Source organism: Saitoella complicata (assembly GCF_001661265.1).
Source record: "Saitoella complicata NRRL Y-17804 unplaced genomic scaffold SAICOscaffold_2, whole genome shotgun sequence".
NCBI classification, from domain to species: domain Eukaryota; kingdom Fungi; phylum Ascomycota; class Saitoellomycetes; order Saitoellales; family Saitoellaceae; genus Saitoella; species Saitoella complicata.
In genome coordinates, this window is record NW_017566993.1 from 479,097 (window position 1) to 493,842 (window position 14,746).

The following is a 14,746-nucleotide window of genomic DNA, read 5'->3' on the forward strand; positions in this document are numbered from 1 at the left end:
ACACTCCTCCTCCTCGGTGCGCATCCCGATAACATCTACACCCACTTCGTCCACAAATCCCGGTCCGTCCACGATCCCATCGAGCGTGCGGCTATGGAAGCGTACGGGGCCAGGTACATCGTCGTGTTGGATCAAGGTTCCCGAGGTGGTCCACCGCTCGTGGCTCCCACATCGGGAGTGGGTGAGAGCGTAGAAGTCCTCGTGATCGACCACCATTACTCGGAGGATTTCCCGGAGGGAGCGATGGTCGTCTCTGCATGTCAACACCCGCCTATCGCCACGACGTCGATGTTGGCGTATATCTTATGTACACCACTTCACCGCTCCGTCGCTGATCTCGTGGGGTGGTTCGCCATCCTGGGCACATACGGCGATTTGGGGAGTAGTATCAAATTCGACGGGAAGCCGTGGCCGGAGGAGTTGGCGCCGTTGTTGAAGACGTATACGAAGAAGAGGTTTACGGAGAGTGTCAGTCTCATTAACGCTCCACGCCGGCTGGACGGAAATCCACTTCCGGCATGGGAGGCTTTGGACGCAGCTGACGCTTCTCCCATCACCGTCGTGGAAAGCCAGGCGTTGAGATGCGCAAAGGAGGTCACAAAAGCCGAAATCGAACGCTGGCAACGTGCCGCACCTAAATTCTCACGTGATGGCCGAGTCGCGGTCGTTGAGGTCGACTCCTTCGCACAAGTCCACCCCGTCATCGCATCCCGGTGGTCTTCTACCCTCTCTAAGGGCTCAAAGGGAGGAAGGGGTAGATGTGAGATGGTATGTGTAGCAAACACCGGCTATATCGACGCCCGCGTCAACTTTTCCTGTCGGCCCGTCGGACCGGGACGCCTCACGACCGAAGAAGGCGCGGAGGGGGATGTCGATCTAATTGCGATGTTGGAGGAGTACGCGAGTCGGAAGGAGGGCTTTAGGAGTAGGGTTGGTGCGGATTTCGCGAGGGGGCATAGGAGGGCTACAGGCGGGAGTTTGGCGGTGGGCTTGTGGGAGGAGTTTAGGGATGAGATATTGGAGGTTGGGGTTAAGGATCCTAAAGAGTTGAGTGTGAAGGAGGTCAAGGAGGCGAAGGAGCAGAAGGGGCAGAAGAAATTGGATGGGTTTTTTGTTAAGAAAGAGTAAGCACTGAGGAAGGATCATGCGAGGAAGCATGATGGGTAGGTTGGGTGTAAGGGTCATGGTGTTACCTATCGGTTCATTTATCGTTATGGGGTTTACTTTGGGCATTTGGTATACATCTATCTATTCATGGGCATAATTTATCACGTCTGTTTTTTCTGATATTCATGCCTCCAACCACGCATCCTCCTCCAAAATCTCCTTCCAATCCCGTCCCGCAAAGTCCGCCTTCTTCCATCCTTTTACGTCAAACACCTTATCCTTCCCAACCTTCAACCCATTGTAGAAGTGGGGAAACACGCCGCTTCCACTCTTCTCCCATCGAATGTGCGGCTTTACATCCTCATACCGTAATTTCAGCAACCACACCTCCTTCTCTGATGCAAAGAATCTGGAAGCGGTTCCGGGGACCTGGGTATGTGTCGAGAGATGGATATACCCGTCGTTCTGGTCCAGTTCGGAGACGGGGAGGGCGGGAGGGAGGGGAGAGGGTGGTGGAGAGGGGAGGAGTTTGTAGATGTGGGCTGGGAGGGGGGTTGGGGCGAGGGATTCGTCGGATGACATGGTGGCCATCGTGGTGGTTGCAATTGGATCTCTTGAGTTGAGCAAAAACTGGTGGAGTGCGGGTTCCGCGGGTGCGTGCGTCGAGGTTGCATTCCCCCCCCCCCCTGGCAACCGCTACGTCTCACCAGTCCCACCCCCTTCGTTTCATCCTTACTTGGCGTCTATGCCTCCTCGGTATAAATTGCCCTCCTTCTTCTCTTCTCATTTTTTTGCTTCTTCATCGTCGACGCTGGCCGTCTCTGTCATTTACGTCCTTTGTTTGTGTGTTGTTCAGCTGGATCTGAACTGTACGGATCGTTTTATCGATATCGACTTTCTCTTCCGATGTATTTTACGATCGAAGTTTCCAGGACGCTGGTCGTTCTCCTCTTCGGATTGAGTGGTGCACTGGCTGCACCCGCTCCCTTCACCTTCTCTCCTTTGCCTGATGCTGCGGCCAACGTATCCGCTCTGACGGCCCTGGGCTCCACCTCGGTCAAGTCCACCCTCGTCAAACGACTCTTCATTTCCTCCACCCCATCCTCAGTCTCAACCTCAGACCTTCACCCACTCTCTGAACGCGCAGAAAAAGGAGTCACACTCTCGTTGAAGCGTTACGTACCGAGGACTGTCCATGAGAATGAAACACACCCAATCATCGCACACCACCAGAAACGGAGACGAGCACAAAATCGTTGGGCGTCCCTCTTGTCGAATGCTACTTCTCCCTCTTCTACCCCCGAAGAAGATGTCGGCACCCTCCTCAAACGTGCTCTCAACCTGACAACTCTCCAACCATTTCCCTCCCTCACCAAACGCAACCCCTCCACCTCCTCCTCCTCATCATCATCCAAATCAGCCAACACTTTCGCAATTGAAGCCGCCGTGCCTCCGCAATTGGATACCTCCCTCCCCCTCGACGAGTTTGGGAGCGATATCACATACTTCTCATCCCTCCTCATCGGATCCTCACAGAAAGAGTTCTCAGTCGTCATGGACTCGGGTAGTTCAGATCTGTGGGTGATGAGTGCGAATTGTACGGATGCGGCGTGCATGAACCACGATACTTTATCCACCGCGGATTCGACGAGCTTGGCTGTATCTGGATCTCCTTTCCAGATTACATATGGGAGTGGGGCTGTCGAGGGTGTGTTGGTACAAGATACCGTGCAATTCGGGGACGCGGCAGGGATACCACCAGTGCAGGGTCTCACATTTGGGTTGAGCGAGAGGGTGAGTAACCAATTCGCTTCCCTCCCCACCGATGGGATCCTCGGGCTTGGAAACCAAGCCGCATCCGCCGAAGGTGTCCCAACACTCCTCTCCCTCCTCCTCCCCTCCTTGAACTCTCCCTCTCAAAATCAGATCGGGGTTAACCTACAACGTGCAGCAGACGGTACTCGAGACGGACAAGTCGACCTCGGCATCCTCGATACCACAAAGTTCGATCCGACCGCGATGGTGTTTGTCGATAATGTTAGTGAACGCGGGTTATGGGAGGTGGAGATGGATGACGTACAGGTGGGTGGGATAGGGCTCAATTTGACGGGTAGGACTGCGATTGTGGATACCGGCACGACCCTAATCCTCGCTCCACCCTCCGATGCCCTCGCCCTCCACCAACTCATCCCCGGTGCGGCCGCTTCCTCCTCTGATGCCTCGGGGGCCACCATGTTCTACATCCCCTGCACAACCACAACCGCCCTCAACCTCGTCATTTCCTCAACCCCCTTCACCATCTCCCCGAAAGATTATGTCGGATCCCCGGTTGGTGGTGGGATGTGTGTGTCTAATATCGTGGGAGAAAGTGTAGGGGGAGCGGGGGAATGGCTTGTGGGTGATGTGTTTTTGAAGAATGTGTATGTGGTGTTTGAGTATGGGAAGCAGCAGGTGGGATTGGCGCCTCAATTGGAGGGGACGGGGACAGCGCAGACGGTGGTGAGTGCGAGTGCGTCGGCCAGTGCGACGAGTACGGCGGGAGCGAAGGGTGTTAAGAGTGCGGCGGCGGACACGGGGAATGGGACTGCAACAGACGTCAAGGCTATGGCATCTTCTTCGGTTGCGATGAGGCTGGCAAGTGTTGGGATGACTGCGTGGATCGTGGTTTTCTCTGCCACTGCCGGCATTTTACTCATGTGAGCCGGGGAGTACATCTTCATTCTTTTGGGAATTTTCTTTTGGCATTTTGGCATTTTGGGTCACTCATTTGGAACATCAGGAAAGGTTTGGGGGCGTTATGACATTCGTTATGAATACGACAATCGTTCATGTTTTTCTAGGTATATTGGTTGTTCTAGAGTACGCTATCATACGATCGTTCGTTACACACAAGCCTCCTCGTCCATGCCGTCGGATACCTTCCCTATAAACATACCTCTTCACAGTTCTTTCACACCTCGAGCGAGACGAACCTCGGCCAGAGCCGCGATCCCATCACTTCCCATCCCGAAATACTCATCAACACCAACCCTCTCACTCGGAGTACTTCTCGTCGAAATATCAAGTCCCTCTACCCCCTCGATCACCTCCATGATATCTTCGGGTTTTGTCTCAAACCACAGCAGGGTACGGGCTTTCTTGTAGGGCTTTTTGATTCGGACTGTATCGAACTTCGGACCATCGAGGTGAGTGATGGGGGGAGGACTGGGGTAACTTGAACCAGGAGCGCCGGGCTCGTTGTAGTGGGGGTCATCCAATTCGAAGGGTGACATGGATTCGTCGGTGTCGCTGTACACTATACTGGGGACAGGGTTTGTGTTGCCCTTCTCGTCGCACTTTTCCCTGTCAACGGGTACCGTATCGGTGCTCTCGGCCACCAGATCATCACCTCCTTCTGCACTCCGGTTCTGCACCGTAGCCCTAAACTCATACATGCTTTTCTTCAACTTCTCCCGCTCCTCCGCCCCCTTTTCATGCGACTTCTTCCTCTCCTTTTCAGCCATCTGGTTGTACATGTTCATGTACCGGTTCTCATCTGCTCTCGGAGTTGGATGCGACGTATCAAACTCGAATGGATCACTGTTCGTTGACTGTCTGCTCTGGCTTTCGGACACGACACCATCATCTGCCCTTCCGCTATTGTGCTGTGCCATAGCCTTGAACTTCATCTTGATTCTCTCCAACTCCTCTCTCGTCATAGCCTTTTCCGTATCGGTGCTTCCGTACACAGCATCGGTACCTCCTCTTACGTTAAAGTCAGCCCTAGCTTTAAACTTTATCCTGAGTCTCTCTAACTTCTCTTTCTCCTCCGCCGGTCGGTATTGCTTTACCCAAGCGTCATATTTGCTGTGCAACTTCTCCTTCTCCTCTACCTTCTCTTCATCCGTCTTCTTTGCCTCCCTTTCTGCCATCCTGTTGTATATGTCCGAAAGCTTATTCGTCACCATTGGCTTCGCCTCGGCATTCCTCCGCGACCACAACGTGTCGTACTCAAACGGATCGCCGTTCGTCTTCGTCGTTGACATCTTGCTCTGTGAGTCTAGATCGAGCTTGGGACGGAAAGCAAGTTGTGCAGGAGTGACTTTGGGTGCACCCGGCGGGTTGTTGACTTCCTGTGTTTTTCTCACGCCTGGTTGCGGGACTTCATAGACGCCATCTTTCGTGCCTTTCGGACTCTCCTTGCCTTCCTCATCAGCTTGAATGCTGTCACAGTCAATTGGCTGTCGAGGAGTGTCATTTTGAAACCACAACGGCTCCTTCGCCACCTTGCCTTTCTTCTTTCTCAATTGCGGCTTCGTTTTCGTGGTGGCCTGCATAGGCTTCTTAGGCGTTGGCAAACTCGCAGCCTCCAGAACATCATCCAAAAGATGAATGCTTCCCCTGAAATGCTCCAACTCCTTTTCGAGTCGACTTTGTTCGCCTTCGAGAGCTGCTTCGGCTGTTCGGAGGTTCTCCTCAATCAATTGATCCAGTTTTAATTTCCTTTCATTCTTATCCGGCGGAGGGATTGTCATACCCGCGACTGAATTCTTCATCGCGCTAACCTCAACGACGTCAACTGTGAGTTCTTCCGACAATTCACGCATTTGCTTAGCAAGGTACTCCACCCCCCATGCTTCCGCCCTCCTGGTTCCCACTGTAACAACTCCGGCACACTTGACCTCCTCCACTCTCCTCATTCCTTTGCGATCCTCCGCATCAACAACAAACAACAGCTCTCCACTCTGAGTAATCATGCCAGAAGTCTTCGCAAGGGTGACCGTATGGTCTACTAACTCCCTCGAAAACTTGCCTAGGAGTGCAATACAACGGACTTCGGTGGATCCGTGCGTGCGAAAAATGGACTCCACCCCACCGAAGAGCGACTTGAAACTTTGAACGACAGACTCGAGGGGCTTAGGCCCAAATTTGGCCAAGACACCCACTCGTTCCTCATGGCTAGCAATGTGCACAGAGATTGGGCGGACTTTGTCCGAGAAGAAAGAAGTTGTTGGGGAAGGAAGTTTGGGGGGTAGTTTGATGTCGAGACAGAGGGAGGAGAGGAGAGGGATGTTGTATCCGATTGTATAGAGTGCATTGAACTGGGGTGATGCTGCAGCACATATCAGTCAGTGCCCTGATAAAATCCCGAACGCAGCATTCAGTCCGGAGAAGGGCGTGCGTACCGATCACCATCACTTCCTCCGGAAATCTTTCGAGCATCAAACCATCCACATCTGCTATGAATACGATATCATACTTCGTGTGCCAAAGTTGCCAATAGAACTCTTTGCTTACTCTCGTCGTCAACATAATGCGTTTGATGGGACTTTGGGACTGGATCTCTGCTCCATAGAGGGTGAACGCTGGCTCAGACTGACTGAGTCGCAACAAGGACGCAAAAAGTCTGGTTATCTCTGAGCGTTTTGGGTGACAGGTGAGGACCCTGGTAGGGGCGGGCCGTGGCATGGTGAGCTCGAAACAAACAAAGCCTGGAAACACGCGAACACCCAGCTAAATGCTGAGAGGAAAACAAAGGAGTTTGTCCAAAAAGGGGTCGATCTCAGATAGTGGTAACTGAAGAAAGCAGAAGAGGTCAGCGTAAGGACCGTGTTTGGGTGTGAATGCTGACTCGATGGTTTGTTTGCGCGCACGTTATCAGACGAGCAATTGAAGGGATCCTGCAAGTTAATGCAACCTTAAACTTTAATCCCATACGGTTGCCAAAAAAAAACACAAAGGGCACTCAGCTGATGTGTGAGAACGAGAATGGTTGCTACTATACTGAAGATTGCAGTCCTTAGCATACAGCTTCACTTGCTGTGACCCCTTGGCTGTTACCGACTGTTGCTCTGCTCTGGCGGGCTCGCTGCCCCCATGGACAAGTAATCATGTCATGAAGCCAGAAGGGGGTCATCGCGTCCATTTTCGCCGGCTTTGGGGTAACAGAACGATCGCCAATTATGTCCACCAATCGCTTCCTCGGCATGCTCTGACGTGGATGTCGTGGCCGGGTAATACTTCCACCGTACGATTTCGGAGCCCCTCCGGCGCCGGCGCCACTCTGTGACAGCCGCCAAAAAGTCTTAAGTGCCTCGGCATTCGTACTTGCAACGTGTCATGTCGCAGTTGTCAAAATGAGTCCAATCACTCAGATAATGGAGAATGTTTCTCGTTCTCTGATACGATCAAGCATGGATCGCCTGTTGTTGCGATTGACCGAGCCGATTTTCCGGGCCGATGCCACGACGGTGGGCGATCGAATGCCGTTGTCAGCTTCCCCAAACAGAACCAGCATACTTGGAAGATGGAATGCTCTTACTCTCTGTCCTTGAATCAATTGTGATCTTCTCAGTCGAACTTTGTTGACCTTATCGGCCTTGAGAATCCCCGGCCGAACCTTCCACCGAGGTCGTCTCAGATTGACGCCCTTCCCGCGCGCTCAGTCCCCAAAATGAACCGTGCTGCCTCGAGCTCGACAATAATCACCTTTGCAATTGCTCGGCCGAGGTTGCTGCTAATCATGGTGCATGGAAACGATCCATATGGTGAAGACACTGAAACAGCTGGGGTTTGATGGACAATGATAGTGCACGACTGGGGTACACTGGTGTGGGTGCGTACCAAGTCGATCCTCAATAGATCTTGGTATAAATACCGAACCATGACCTCCTCGATATTCCCTGTGGAACACCGGCCTACCAGGGATCACACTTGACATCATGTCCGCCACTACCCTCACGCAGTCACCCTCTACCAGCACACTTGCCCCTTTCACCTTCCCCTCGTCAAATTCCATCCAGAAGGAGGAAACACCCATCACCCTCGAGGAACATGAGAAACCCCTTAACTGGCCCACCCGCAAGAAGGGCCTTACCCTCGCCATCCTAGGCTCCTACACCTTCCTCTCCGCCTTCGGCTCCACGATCATGGCTCCCGGACTTACCAAAATGGCAATCTTTACGTTCCACTTCACGTCTGAAACGACTGGTGCATTTCTCGTTTCGATCTACCTCCTCGCATACGCAATAGGTCCACTCCTCCTCGCTCCACTATCCGAGCTATATGGGAGAAGACCAGTCCTGAATGGGTCGTTGCTGTTCTTCACCGTATTTTCGATCGCGTGTGCCCTCGCCAAAACCACCACCCAAATGGCAACCTTCCGATTCCTCTCCGGCCTCGGCGGCTCAGCTCCCCTCGCCATTGGATACGCCTCCGGAACCGAGATCTACGTCCCCGCCCAACGACGAACATCTGGTGCGATCCTCGCTTTGGGACCATTGTTGGGGCCTGTGTTGGGGCCTGTCGTGGGTGGCTTCGTGACGTATCGTGTCCAGGATTGGAGATGGTTGTTTTGGACATTGTCGATTGTGTCTAGTGTGGTGTGTTTATCCGGTATCCCATTCCTCCCCGAAACCTACGAACCCGCTATCCTCGCCGCCAAAATTCGGCGCATGCACACCTCCTCCTCAGAAGGTCAGGTATCGGTGAGAAACCACTTATTGCACAGCTTCACAACGCCCCTTCGCCTCCTCTTCACCTCCCCCATCGTCTTCCTCCTCGCCCTCTACCAAGCAATCATTTACGGCCAACTCTACCTTTTCTTCGTCATCTTCCCCTCCACATTCGAACAAACCTACCACGAAAGAATCGACATCGCATCCCTAAACTACCTCGCATTCGGGATCGGATTCCTCATCGGTCTCGTGTGTCTCTCGATCATGATTAAGGTAGCTTGGGCGCGGGCAAAGCGGTCACTTCCCGCCAATGTGGACCCGGAGCCTGAAGTCTGGCTCATATGTCTCCTCCCCGCCGCGATCATCTTACCCATCGGCCTCTTCCTCTTCGGCTGGTCCGCCCACAATCATTGGCATTGGACCCTCCCCGCCCTCTCCTCCTTCCTCTTCGCCCTCTCCCTTCTCCAAATTTACATGTCCTCAACCCTCTACCTCGCCCAAGCCTTCCCACCCCAAACATCCGCCTCAGCACAAGCGTCTCTCATGCTGTTCCGCTCACTACTTGGGTTTGCGTCGCCGTTGTTTGGGGTGAAGATGTTTGAGGGGTTGGGGGTGGGGTGGGGGTGTAGTGTGTTGGGGTTTGTTGCAGTGTGTGTTGGGGTGCCGGGGAGTTTTGGGTTGTGGAGGTGGGGGAGGTGGTTGAGGGAGAGGGGGGAGAAGAGGGAGAAGCGGGAAGGGCATGTGAGGATGGTGTCGGAGAAGGATGGGGTGGTGGAGAATGTGGTCGAGTTGGTGATGAGGGGCGAGCAGCGCGCGTAGACGCATGCGTGGGAAATCGTCTTGATAATATCATGAGACATACAGACTTGATTTCAGATTATTTTTAGGATACCTTCACAGCTGCGATATTATCATTCCTCCTCATTTGAAGCCATTTGTTCTCCTCCCTTGTCTTCCCCAACCCTCTCACCCTGCCCCTCCAGCTCCACCTCCTCCGGCTCCTGAATTGGCTCCGGTTCTGGCTCGGACTTCGCAATATCCCCCCGGACATCGTCCTTGCTTCCACCATCACCCTGCTCACCGTCACCTTGCTCACCGTCACCCTCCCCCTTCCCACCCGCTATCGCAGCCTTTGCGACCTCAACCCACGCCTCCTCCTCGACCCTCCTCTTCTCCTCCTCCTCAGCAATCATCCTTCTCAAACTCTCAATTCCCGCATCACGCGCTTTAACCAACCTCTCCAACCTATCCAATGGTAACTTTGCGTATCTCGCTCCATCTTGTTGTGAAGAAGGTGGCTGCGGAGAGGGACATGATTGGGATCGCAATTCGGCGATGGTGGTGCGGAGGAATGCGATGGTGCGATCTTTCCCTACCAGGACTTTTCGTAGTGCGTCCTCATCCTCTTCCATCGCCGCGGCCGTGGGTATCGTCGTAGGGATCTTTGGTGCCAGTGAGAGGCGTATAGCTTCGCGGGCACAGTTTTCGATATGCTCGAACCTAACGGGTCCCAACATGATCCCACCATAAATCCTACTAACAACAACGACACCGCGCACGCCCATTTCAAGCAACACTTTCCCCAATTTCACACCCGCATATTTTTCCCCATCATCATCATGTCCCATAACCACCGCCCCATCCTTCCTCACCCCACCCAAAGAGCGCGTCAAAGCATTCGATTGAGGCGGTAAGCGCCATGCAGCGATGTGATGATCCGCCACTTCAACACTGATGTGTTCCCGGATGAGTTGGACGAGTTGGGTTGGGGAGCGGGAGGTGCAGAGGGGGTGTGAGGCGGGGAGAAAGCGGGCTGTGAAGATTGATTCGCGGTCATAGATTGGGGATGATTTGCACCAGGGGGGTGGAGCAGTTGGGTCCAGTGCGAGACGTTTTGAGCTTGGAGTGTCGGAGGAGGGGTCGAGGGGTCGTTTGGACATCGCGATTGGGATTAAAGGGGATCGAGGAGGATCGAGGAGGAAAAGGGTGGTTTTGGTGTATGAGGTGTATGATGATGCAGTCTCGGAAACCGGGGTGCCGAACGAGCTCACGTGAATCGCGTAACCTTAATCCTCACCACCAGAAAACAACGGGACACCATCGACGTTCCAAACCGCAATGACCGGCCAAACACCCAGTAACCAAGCACAGGAGATGTCTGTAGAGGAAGAATCTACGGTCCAACCGATCGTTCAAAGAGAGGTTAGGCTGGTACAGGAGATCCTACCCCACCCCAACGACCGCGAAACCGTCCGCTCCGATGACGAGGACCACTCAGCTGAGGAGGACAACGCCGACGACCATGGCGCACAAGACCTCGAAGATGGTACTCTCGTCTCCAACCCCTTTTCTATTCGCAGATCTAACAATGTCCGTACAGATCTATTGGACGGGTACCCAGCCGACACCGACACTCTCGACCTCATCCACGCCCGTCTCCCCTCCCTCCTCCCCCTCTCCCTCCCCTCCCGTTTCCCATCCCTCCAACGTCTCTGTGTCCGTCAAAACCAAATAAGCCATATCGAGCCGGAAGCTTTGCCACCGACATTGGTCGAGTTGGATTACTATGATAACAAGATTGGACATGTGGAGGGGTTGGAGGGCGTACCGGGCTTGGAGAGTCTCGATCTGAGTTTTAACAAGGTGAAGCATATCAAGAGGGTTAAGCACTTGAAGGGGTTGAGGAATTTGTATTTTGTACAAAACAAGATTTCGAGGATTGAGAATCTGGAGGGATTGGATAAGTTGGAGAACCTCGAGCTGGGCGCCAACCGCATTCGGGTACGTTCGCTTGCTCTTTCTCCTTACCAGAGGCTGACCCATTTGGTATATAGACAATTGAAAACCTCGACACACTAACCTCCCTCACCCAACTCTGGCTCGGCAAAAACAAAATAACACACCTCCAAAACCTCCGCCCCCTCTCGTCCCTAAAAATCCTCTCCATCCAATCCAACCGCCTCACCAAACTCGAGGGATTGGAGGGCTTGGTATCCCTAGAAGAGCTCTACGTCTCCCACAACGCCATCGAAAAAATCGAAGGACTGCAACACAACAAATCCCTCAAAGTCCTCGACATAACCGCAAACCGTATCTCCAAACTCGAAAACCTCTCACACCTAACCCAACTAGAGGAATTCTGGGCGTCCTCGAACATCCTCCATTCGAGCACATTCAACGACCTCGAGAAGGAATTGGGTGGGTTGAAGGGGTTGAAGACGGTGTATTTTGAGCATAATCCGATGCAGAGGGAGGCTGGGGTTAGTTATCGGAGGAAGGTGCAGTTGGCGTTGCCGGGGTTGGAGCAGATTGATGCTACGTATGTTAGGCCTTTGTGAGTGGGTAGTGGAAGGGAAGTTTCATGGGTATGATTAGAGACATTCTTGTCGGGGGGTTGGAGAGGTTAGGGATACACATTCACCTTTAACGATACTGTATTGATGGCTGGTATCACTATTCACGAGTCAAAGGTCCAACTCGCTCGAAACACACAACTCCGTCAACTCCACACAACACTCCAAAAGTGACATTCACTTCTTGAGAGGCTTACTCTGGCCCCGCAATAACAGCCTTAATCAACCCCTCCTCCTGCTCCTTCACAGCCCTAAACGCCCTCTCCGCATCCCCAAACGCAAACCGATGCGTAATAATCCTCCCAACATCAACCTTCCCACTCCGAATCAACTCAACCGCATCCCGATAGCACCCAGCTCCATACCTAAAACTCCCACCCAACTCAATTTCCTGGGCTGTCATGTGCGCGATTGGGAACGTAATCGTATCGGAGCCCATTCCGGCTTGGAGGTGTCGCCCCTTTTTGCGGAGGGAGTAGAGGGCTGTGTTGATACAGACCTCGGCACCGGATGCGTCGATGGAGATGTCGAAGCCTTCGTCGACGGCGAGGTCGAGGGAGGATTTTAGGGCGGAGGCGGCGCGGCGGGCGTATTCGATTTTGGATTCGTCGGGGTTGGGTTTGGGTGAGATGAAACCGTGTGTCGCACCGAATGACTTTGCGAACTCGACCCGTTTCTCGACGATATCGACGCTCACGACGACGGAGGCGCCGTATGCACGGGCGACGGCAGCACAGAGGAGTCCCACGGGTCCGGCACCGAATACGACGACTTTGGTGTGGGGTTTGACTTGAGCGCGACGGCAGACGTGGACTGCGACGGCGAGGGGTTCAACTGTTGAGCCCTCCTCCAGACTGATCTCGTCTGGGAGTGGGACGCAAAAGTCGCCGGGGAGGACGTAGTACTTTGCCAGTGTCCCATCGAACGGCGGGGTCGCGGCGAACTTCATCTCGTTACAGACATTGTAGTCGCCCCTCTTGCAATACTCACAGTACCTACACGGCTCTCCCGGTTCCATCGCAACTCTATCCCCGACCTTTAGGTTCTTGACTTTCTCGCCGACCTCGACGACGATCCCGGCTGATTCGTGGCCGAGGACCATGGGGGATTTAACGATGAAGTCGCCAATTGCGCCGTGGGTCCAGTAGTGCACATCGGAACCGCAGATTCCGGTTGCTTTGACTTGGACGCGGACGTCGTAGGGGGAGGATAGTTGGGGAATTGGACGGTCCTCGAAGGAGACTTCGTTGACTTTTTGGAGGACGAAGGAGGGGTTCTGTGAGTTGATTAGTCGATGATCGGTGACCAGAATCCAACCATCAGCTCACCTTTGGAGACATGTTGAATGAGAAGATCAACGGATCAATTGGTATTGGGTGGTGATGGTATAGGGGGTATATTTCGAGTTTTGTATTTTTGGTGTTCTGTTCATACGGGCGGAACTGCGGGGTTACATCAGCCTGAACTCAAAGCCCGTTCGGCCCGGCTGAATGATTTAACCGTGCATATCCGCCATACGACCGCGACGGAGATCAGATGAAGTGGGGTTGGAGGGTGATAATATTTTCCTTCTGTCTTCAATTTTATCATGATTACGGCTGAGGCAGAGGATCGGTACGAGGGAAACGCGGCGCTACCAGTGGGAAAGCTGCATGCCGCTCTTGTAAGTATCGTACGCTTTTACTTAGCAACAACATTATCCCCCATAATCCCCCTAACAATCTCCATAACCCTCCCATGCACCCCAACCGGCGCTGCAATAACCCCCTTATTCCCCCTCAGCGTCCGCCCCACCCCAAAATCCAATCTCTTCCCAAACATATCAGTAACCTTCCCCCCCGCCTCCTCAACAATAACCACACCACTCGCATGATCCCAGATTTTCTCCTCGTAAGTCGCGGAGACGGGCAGACGGAGGTAGATGTCGCCTGAGCCTCGCGCGATGGATGCGTATTTGGATTGAGAGTCCATGCGGACGGAGGGGGCAGTTATGCCGAGTGCGGTGGCGATGGCATGTTGGGTCGTGTGGGCCGAGTGGCCAGACTCGACGGATTCGCAGAATGTGGCTTCGGCGGTGGAAGCGATAGGACGCATGCTGACCCGAGCATCATCGGAATCAGAGTGAAGAGAGCGCTGGAAAGAGCCTTGGCCCTTGATTGCGTGCATGATGATTCCGCGCTCTACGCCCTCTGCTTCGATTCCGGCGGTTTTGTCGACGGGGAGGTTGGGGCATCCAATTACGCCGAGCTCAACTTTGCCGTCTTTGATGAGTGCGAGGCAGACTGCGTATTGTCCTCCTCTCAAGAATCCCTTCGTACCATCAATGGGGTCCAGAGCCCACATCCGTCCATTATCACTCCCAGCATATGATCCACGGTCAATCATCGCACACATCTCATCCTCATTCTTGATGAGTCCAGGCATCCCCTCCTCCACAACACCCCTAACCAAATCCCAAACCTTTGCTTTCAACTCTGCATTTTCCTGGAGAACGGCAGAGTCTTCCTCGCCGACAATTGGATCCTTGGGGAAGTCGCGGGCGAGAACGGCGTTGACAAGGGCTTGGGCGCCAAAGTCGGCGATGGTGACGGGGGATTTGTCATCTTTTGAGACGGTGGAGGCACCGGCGAGGGAGCGGAAGATCTTCTCGGTGAGCTTGGAGGCCAGAGTGACGGCGCTCAAGGCCGTTTGCTTCTCGGTGGCGAGGTAGGACATAATGCGCCGAGTGAAACGGATAGAAATAGGTATAGGGGATCAGATCTCGCGCTCGTACGAAGTCTACTTCTTTGTCGAGCTGGGCGGCCGGGTGCCATTGCCGAAATTGTCCTGGTCAGGCACCGTACATAGACG

The 14,746-nt window shown here is 53.7% G+C and overlaps 9 protein-coding genes across 9 annotated transcripts; 4 read left to right on the forward strand and 5 right to left on the reverse strand.

Annotated features, from left to right (window-relative positions):
* The first annotated feature begins 205 nt into the window (after nt 1-205).
* On the forward strand, nt 206-1,208 carry SAICODRAFT_28828 (uncharacterized protein). The gene has a single exon (XM_019167246.1). The coding sequence runs from the start codon at nt 244-246 to the stop codon at nt 1,126-1,128; it is 885 nt and encodes a 294-aa protein (XP_019026924.1). The 5' UTR covers nt 206-243; the 3' UTR covers nt 1,129-1,208.
* SAICODRAFT_28829 (uncharacterized protein) lies at nt 1,152-1,784 on the reverse strand. The gene has a single exon (XM_019167247.1). The coding sequence runs from the start codon at nt 1,696-1,698 to the stop codon at nt 1,291-1,293; it is 408 nt and encodes a 135-aa protein (XP_019026925.1). The 5' UTR covers nt 1,699-1,784; the 3' UTR covers nt 1,152-1,290.
* Nucleotides 1,785-2,013: 229 nt separating this feature from the next.
* SAICODRAFT_5033 (acid protease) lies at nt 2,014-3,807 on the forward strand (the record flags this gene model as incomplete). Its single annotated transcript, XM_019168997.1, has 1 exon — nt 2,014-3,807. One exon carries the CDS (start codon nt 2,014-2,016, stop codon nt 3,805-3,807), a length of 1,794 nt encoding a protein of 597 aa, XP_019026926.1.
* Nucleotides 3,808-3,931: 124 nt separating this feature from the next.
* SAICODRAFT_28830 (uncharacterized protein) lies at nt 3,932-5,104 on the reverse strand. The gene has a single exon (XM_019167248.1). The coding sequence runs from the start codon at nt 5,016-5,018 to the stop codon at nt 4,047-4,049; it is 972 nt and encodes a 323-aa protein (XP_019026927.1). The 5' UTR covers nt 5,019-5,104; the 3' UTR covers nt 3,932-4,046.
* A 2,818-nt stretch (nt 5,105-7,922) lies between these two features.
* SAICODRAFT_49179 (MFS general substrate transporter) lies at nt 7,923-9,248 on the forward strand (the record flags this gene model as incomplete). Its single annotated transcript, XM_019168953.1, has 1 exon — nt 7,923-9,248. A coding segment is annotated over one exon (1,326 nt), but the record flags the coding sequence as incomplete, so codon positions are not given.
* A 206-nt stretch (nt 9,249-9,454) lies between these two features.
* Nucleotides 9,455-10,483, reverse strand: SAICODRAFT_23171 (uncharacterized protein; the record flags this gene model as incomplete). Its single annotated transcript, XM_019166677.1, has 1 exon — nt 9,455-10,483. The coding sequence occupies one exon, from the start codon at nt 10,481-10,483 to the stop codon at nt 9,455-9,457; it is 1,029 nt and encodes a 342-aa protein (XP_019026929.1).
* Nucleotides 10,484-10,632: 149 nt separating this feature from the next.
* SAICODRAFT_75744 (protein phosphatase PP1 regulatory subunit Sds22) lies at nt 10,633-11,912 on the forward strand. Its single transcript, XM_019170998.1, has 3 exons — nt 10,633-10,869; nt 10,924-11,324; nt 11,378-11,912. Exons 1-3 carry the CDS (start codon nt 10,662-10,664, stop codon nt 11,879-11,881), a joined length of 1,113 nt encoding a protein of 370 aa, XP_019026930.1. The 5' UTR covers nt 10,633-10,661; the 3' UTR covers nt 11,882-11,912.
* A 100-nt stretch (nt 11,913-12,012) lies between these two features.
* SAICODRAFT_16857 (putative alcohol dehydrogenase) lies at nt 12,013-13,281 on the reverse strand. Its single transcript, XM_019165706.1, has 2 exons — nt 13,225-13,281; nt 12,013-13,172 (listed from the first exon to the last, which is right to left on the reverse strand). The coding sequence occupies exons 1-2, from the start codon at nt 13,234-13,236 to the stop codon at nt 12,090-12,092; spliced, it is 1,095 nt and encodes a 364-aa protein (XP_019026931.1). The 5' UTR covers nt 13,237-13,281; the 3' UTR covers nt 12,013-12,089.
* A 295-nt stretch (nt 13,282-13,576) lies between these two features.
* Nucleotides 13,577-14,611, reverse strand: SAICODRAFT_52450 (3',5'-bisphosphate nucleotidase/inositol-1,4-bisphosphate 1-phosphatase; the record flags this gene model as incomplete). Its single annotated transcript, XM_019169144.1, has 1 exon — nt 13,577-14,611. One exon carries the CDS (start codon nt 14,609-14,611, stop codon nt 13,577-13,579), a length of 1,035 nt encoding a protein of 344 aa, XP_019026932.1.
* Between the last annotated feature and the right edge of the window lie 135 nt (nt 14,612-14,746).

Excerpts from the sequence above, each read along its gene's own strand:
- SAICODRAFT_28828 (XM_019167246.1), top strand. The coding sequence starts at position 244 with ATGGTCGTCTCTGCATGTCAACACCCGCCTATCGCCACGACGTCGATG.
- SAICODRAFT_28829 (XM_019167247.1), bottom strand. The coding sequence starts at position 1,698 with ATGGCCACCATGTCATCCGACGAATCCCTCGCCCCAACCCCCCTCCCA.
- SAICODRAFT_28830 (XM_019167248.1), bottom strand. The coding sequence starts at position 5,018 with ATGGCAGAAAGGGAGGCAAAGAAGACGGATGAAGAGAAGGTAGAGGAG.
- SAICODRAFT_75744 (XM_019170998.1), top strand. The coding sequence starts at position 10,662 with ATGACCGGCCAAACACCCAGTAACCAAGCACAGGAGATGTCTGTAGAG. Across the intron at positions 10,870-10,923 it reads CGCACAAGACCTCGAAGATG|ATCTATTGGACGGGTACCCA; the intron begins GTACTCTCGTCT and ends ATGTCCGTACAG. Across the intron at positions 11,325-11,377 it reads TGGGCGCCAACCGCATTCGG|ACAATTGAAAACCTCGACAC; the intron begins GTACGTTCGCTT and ends TTTGGTATATAG.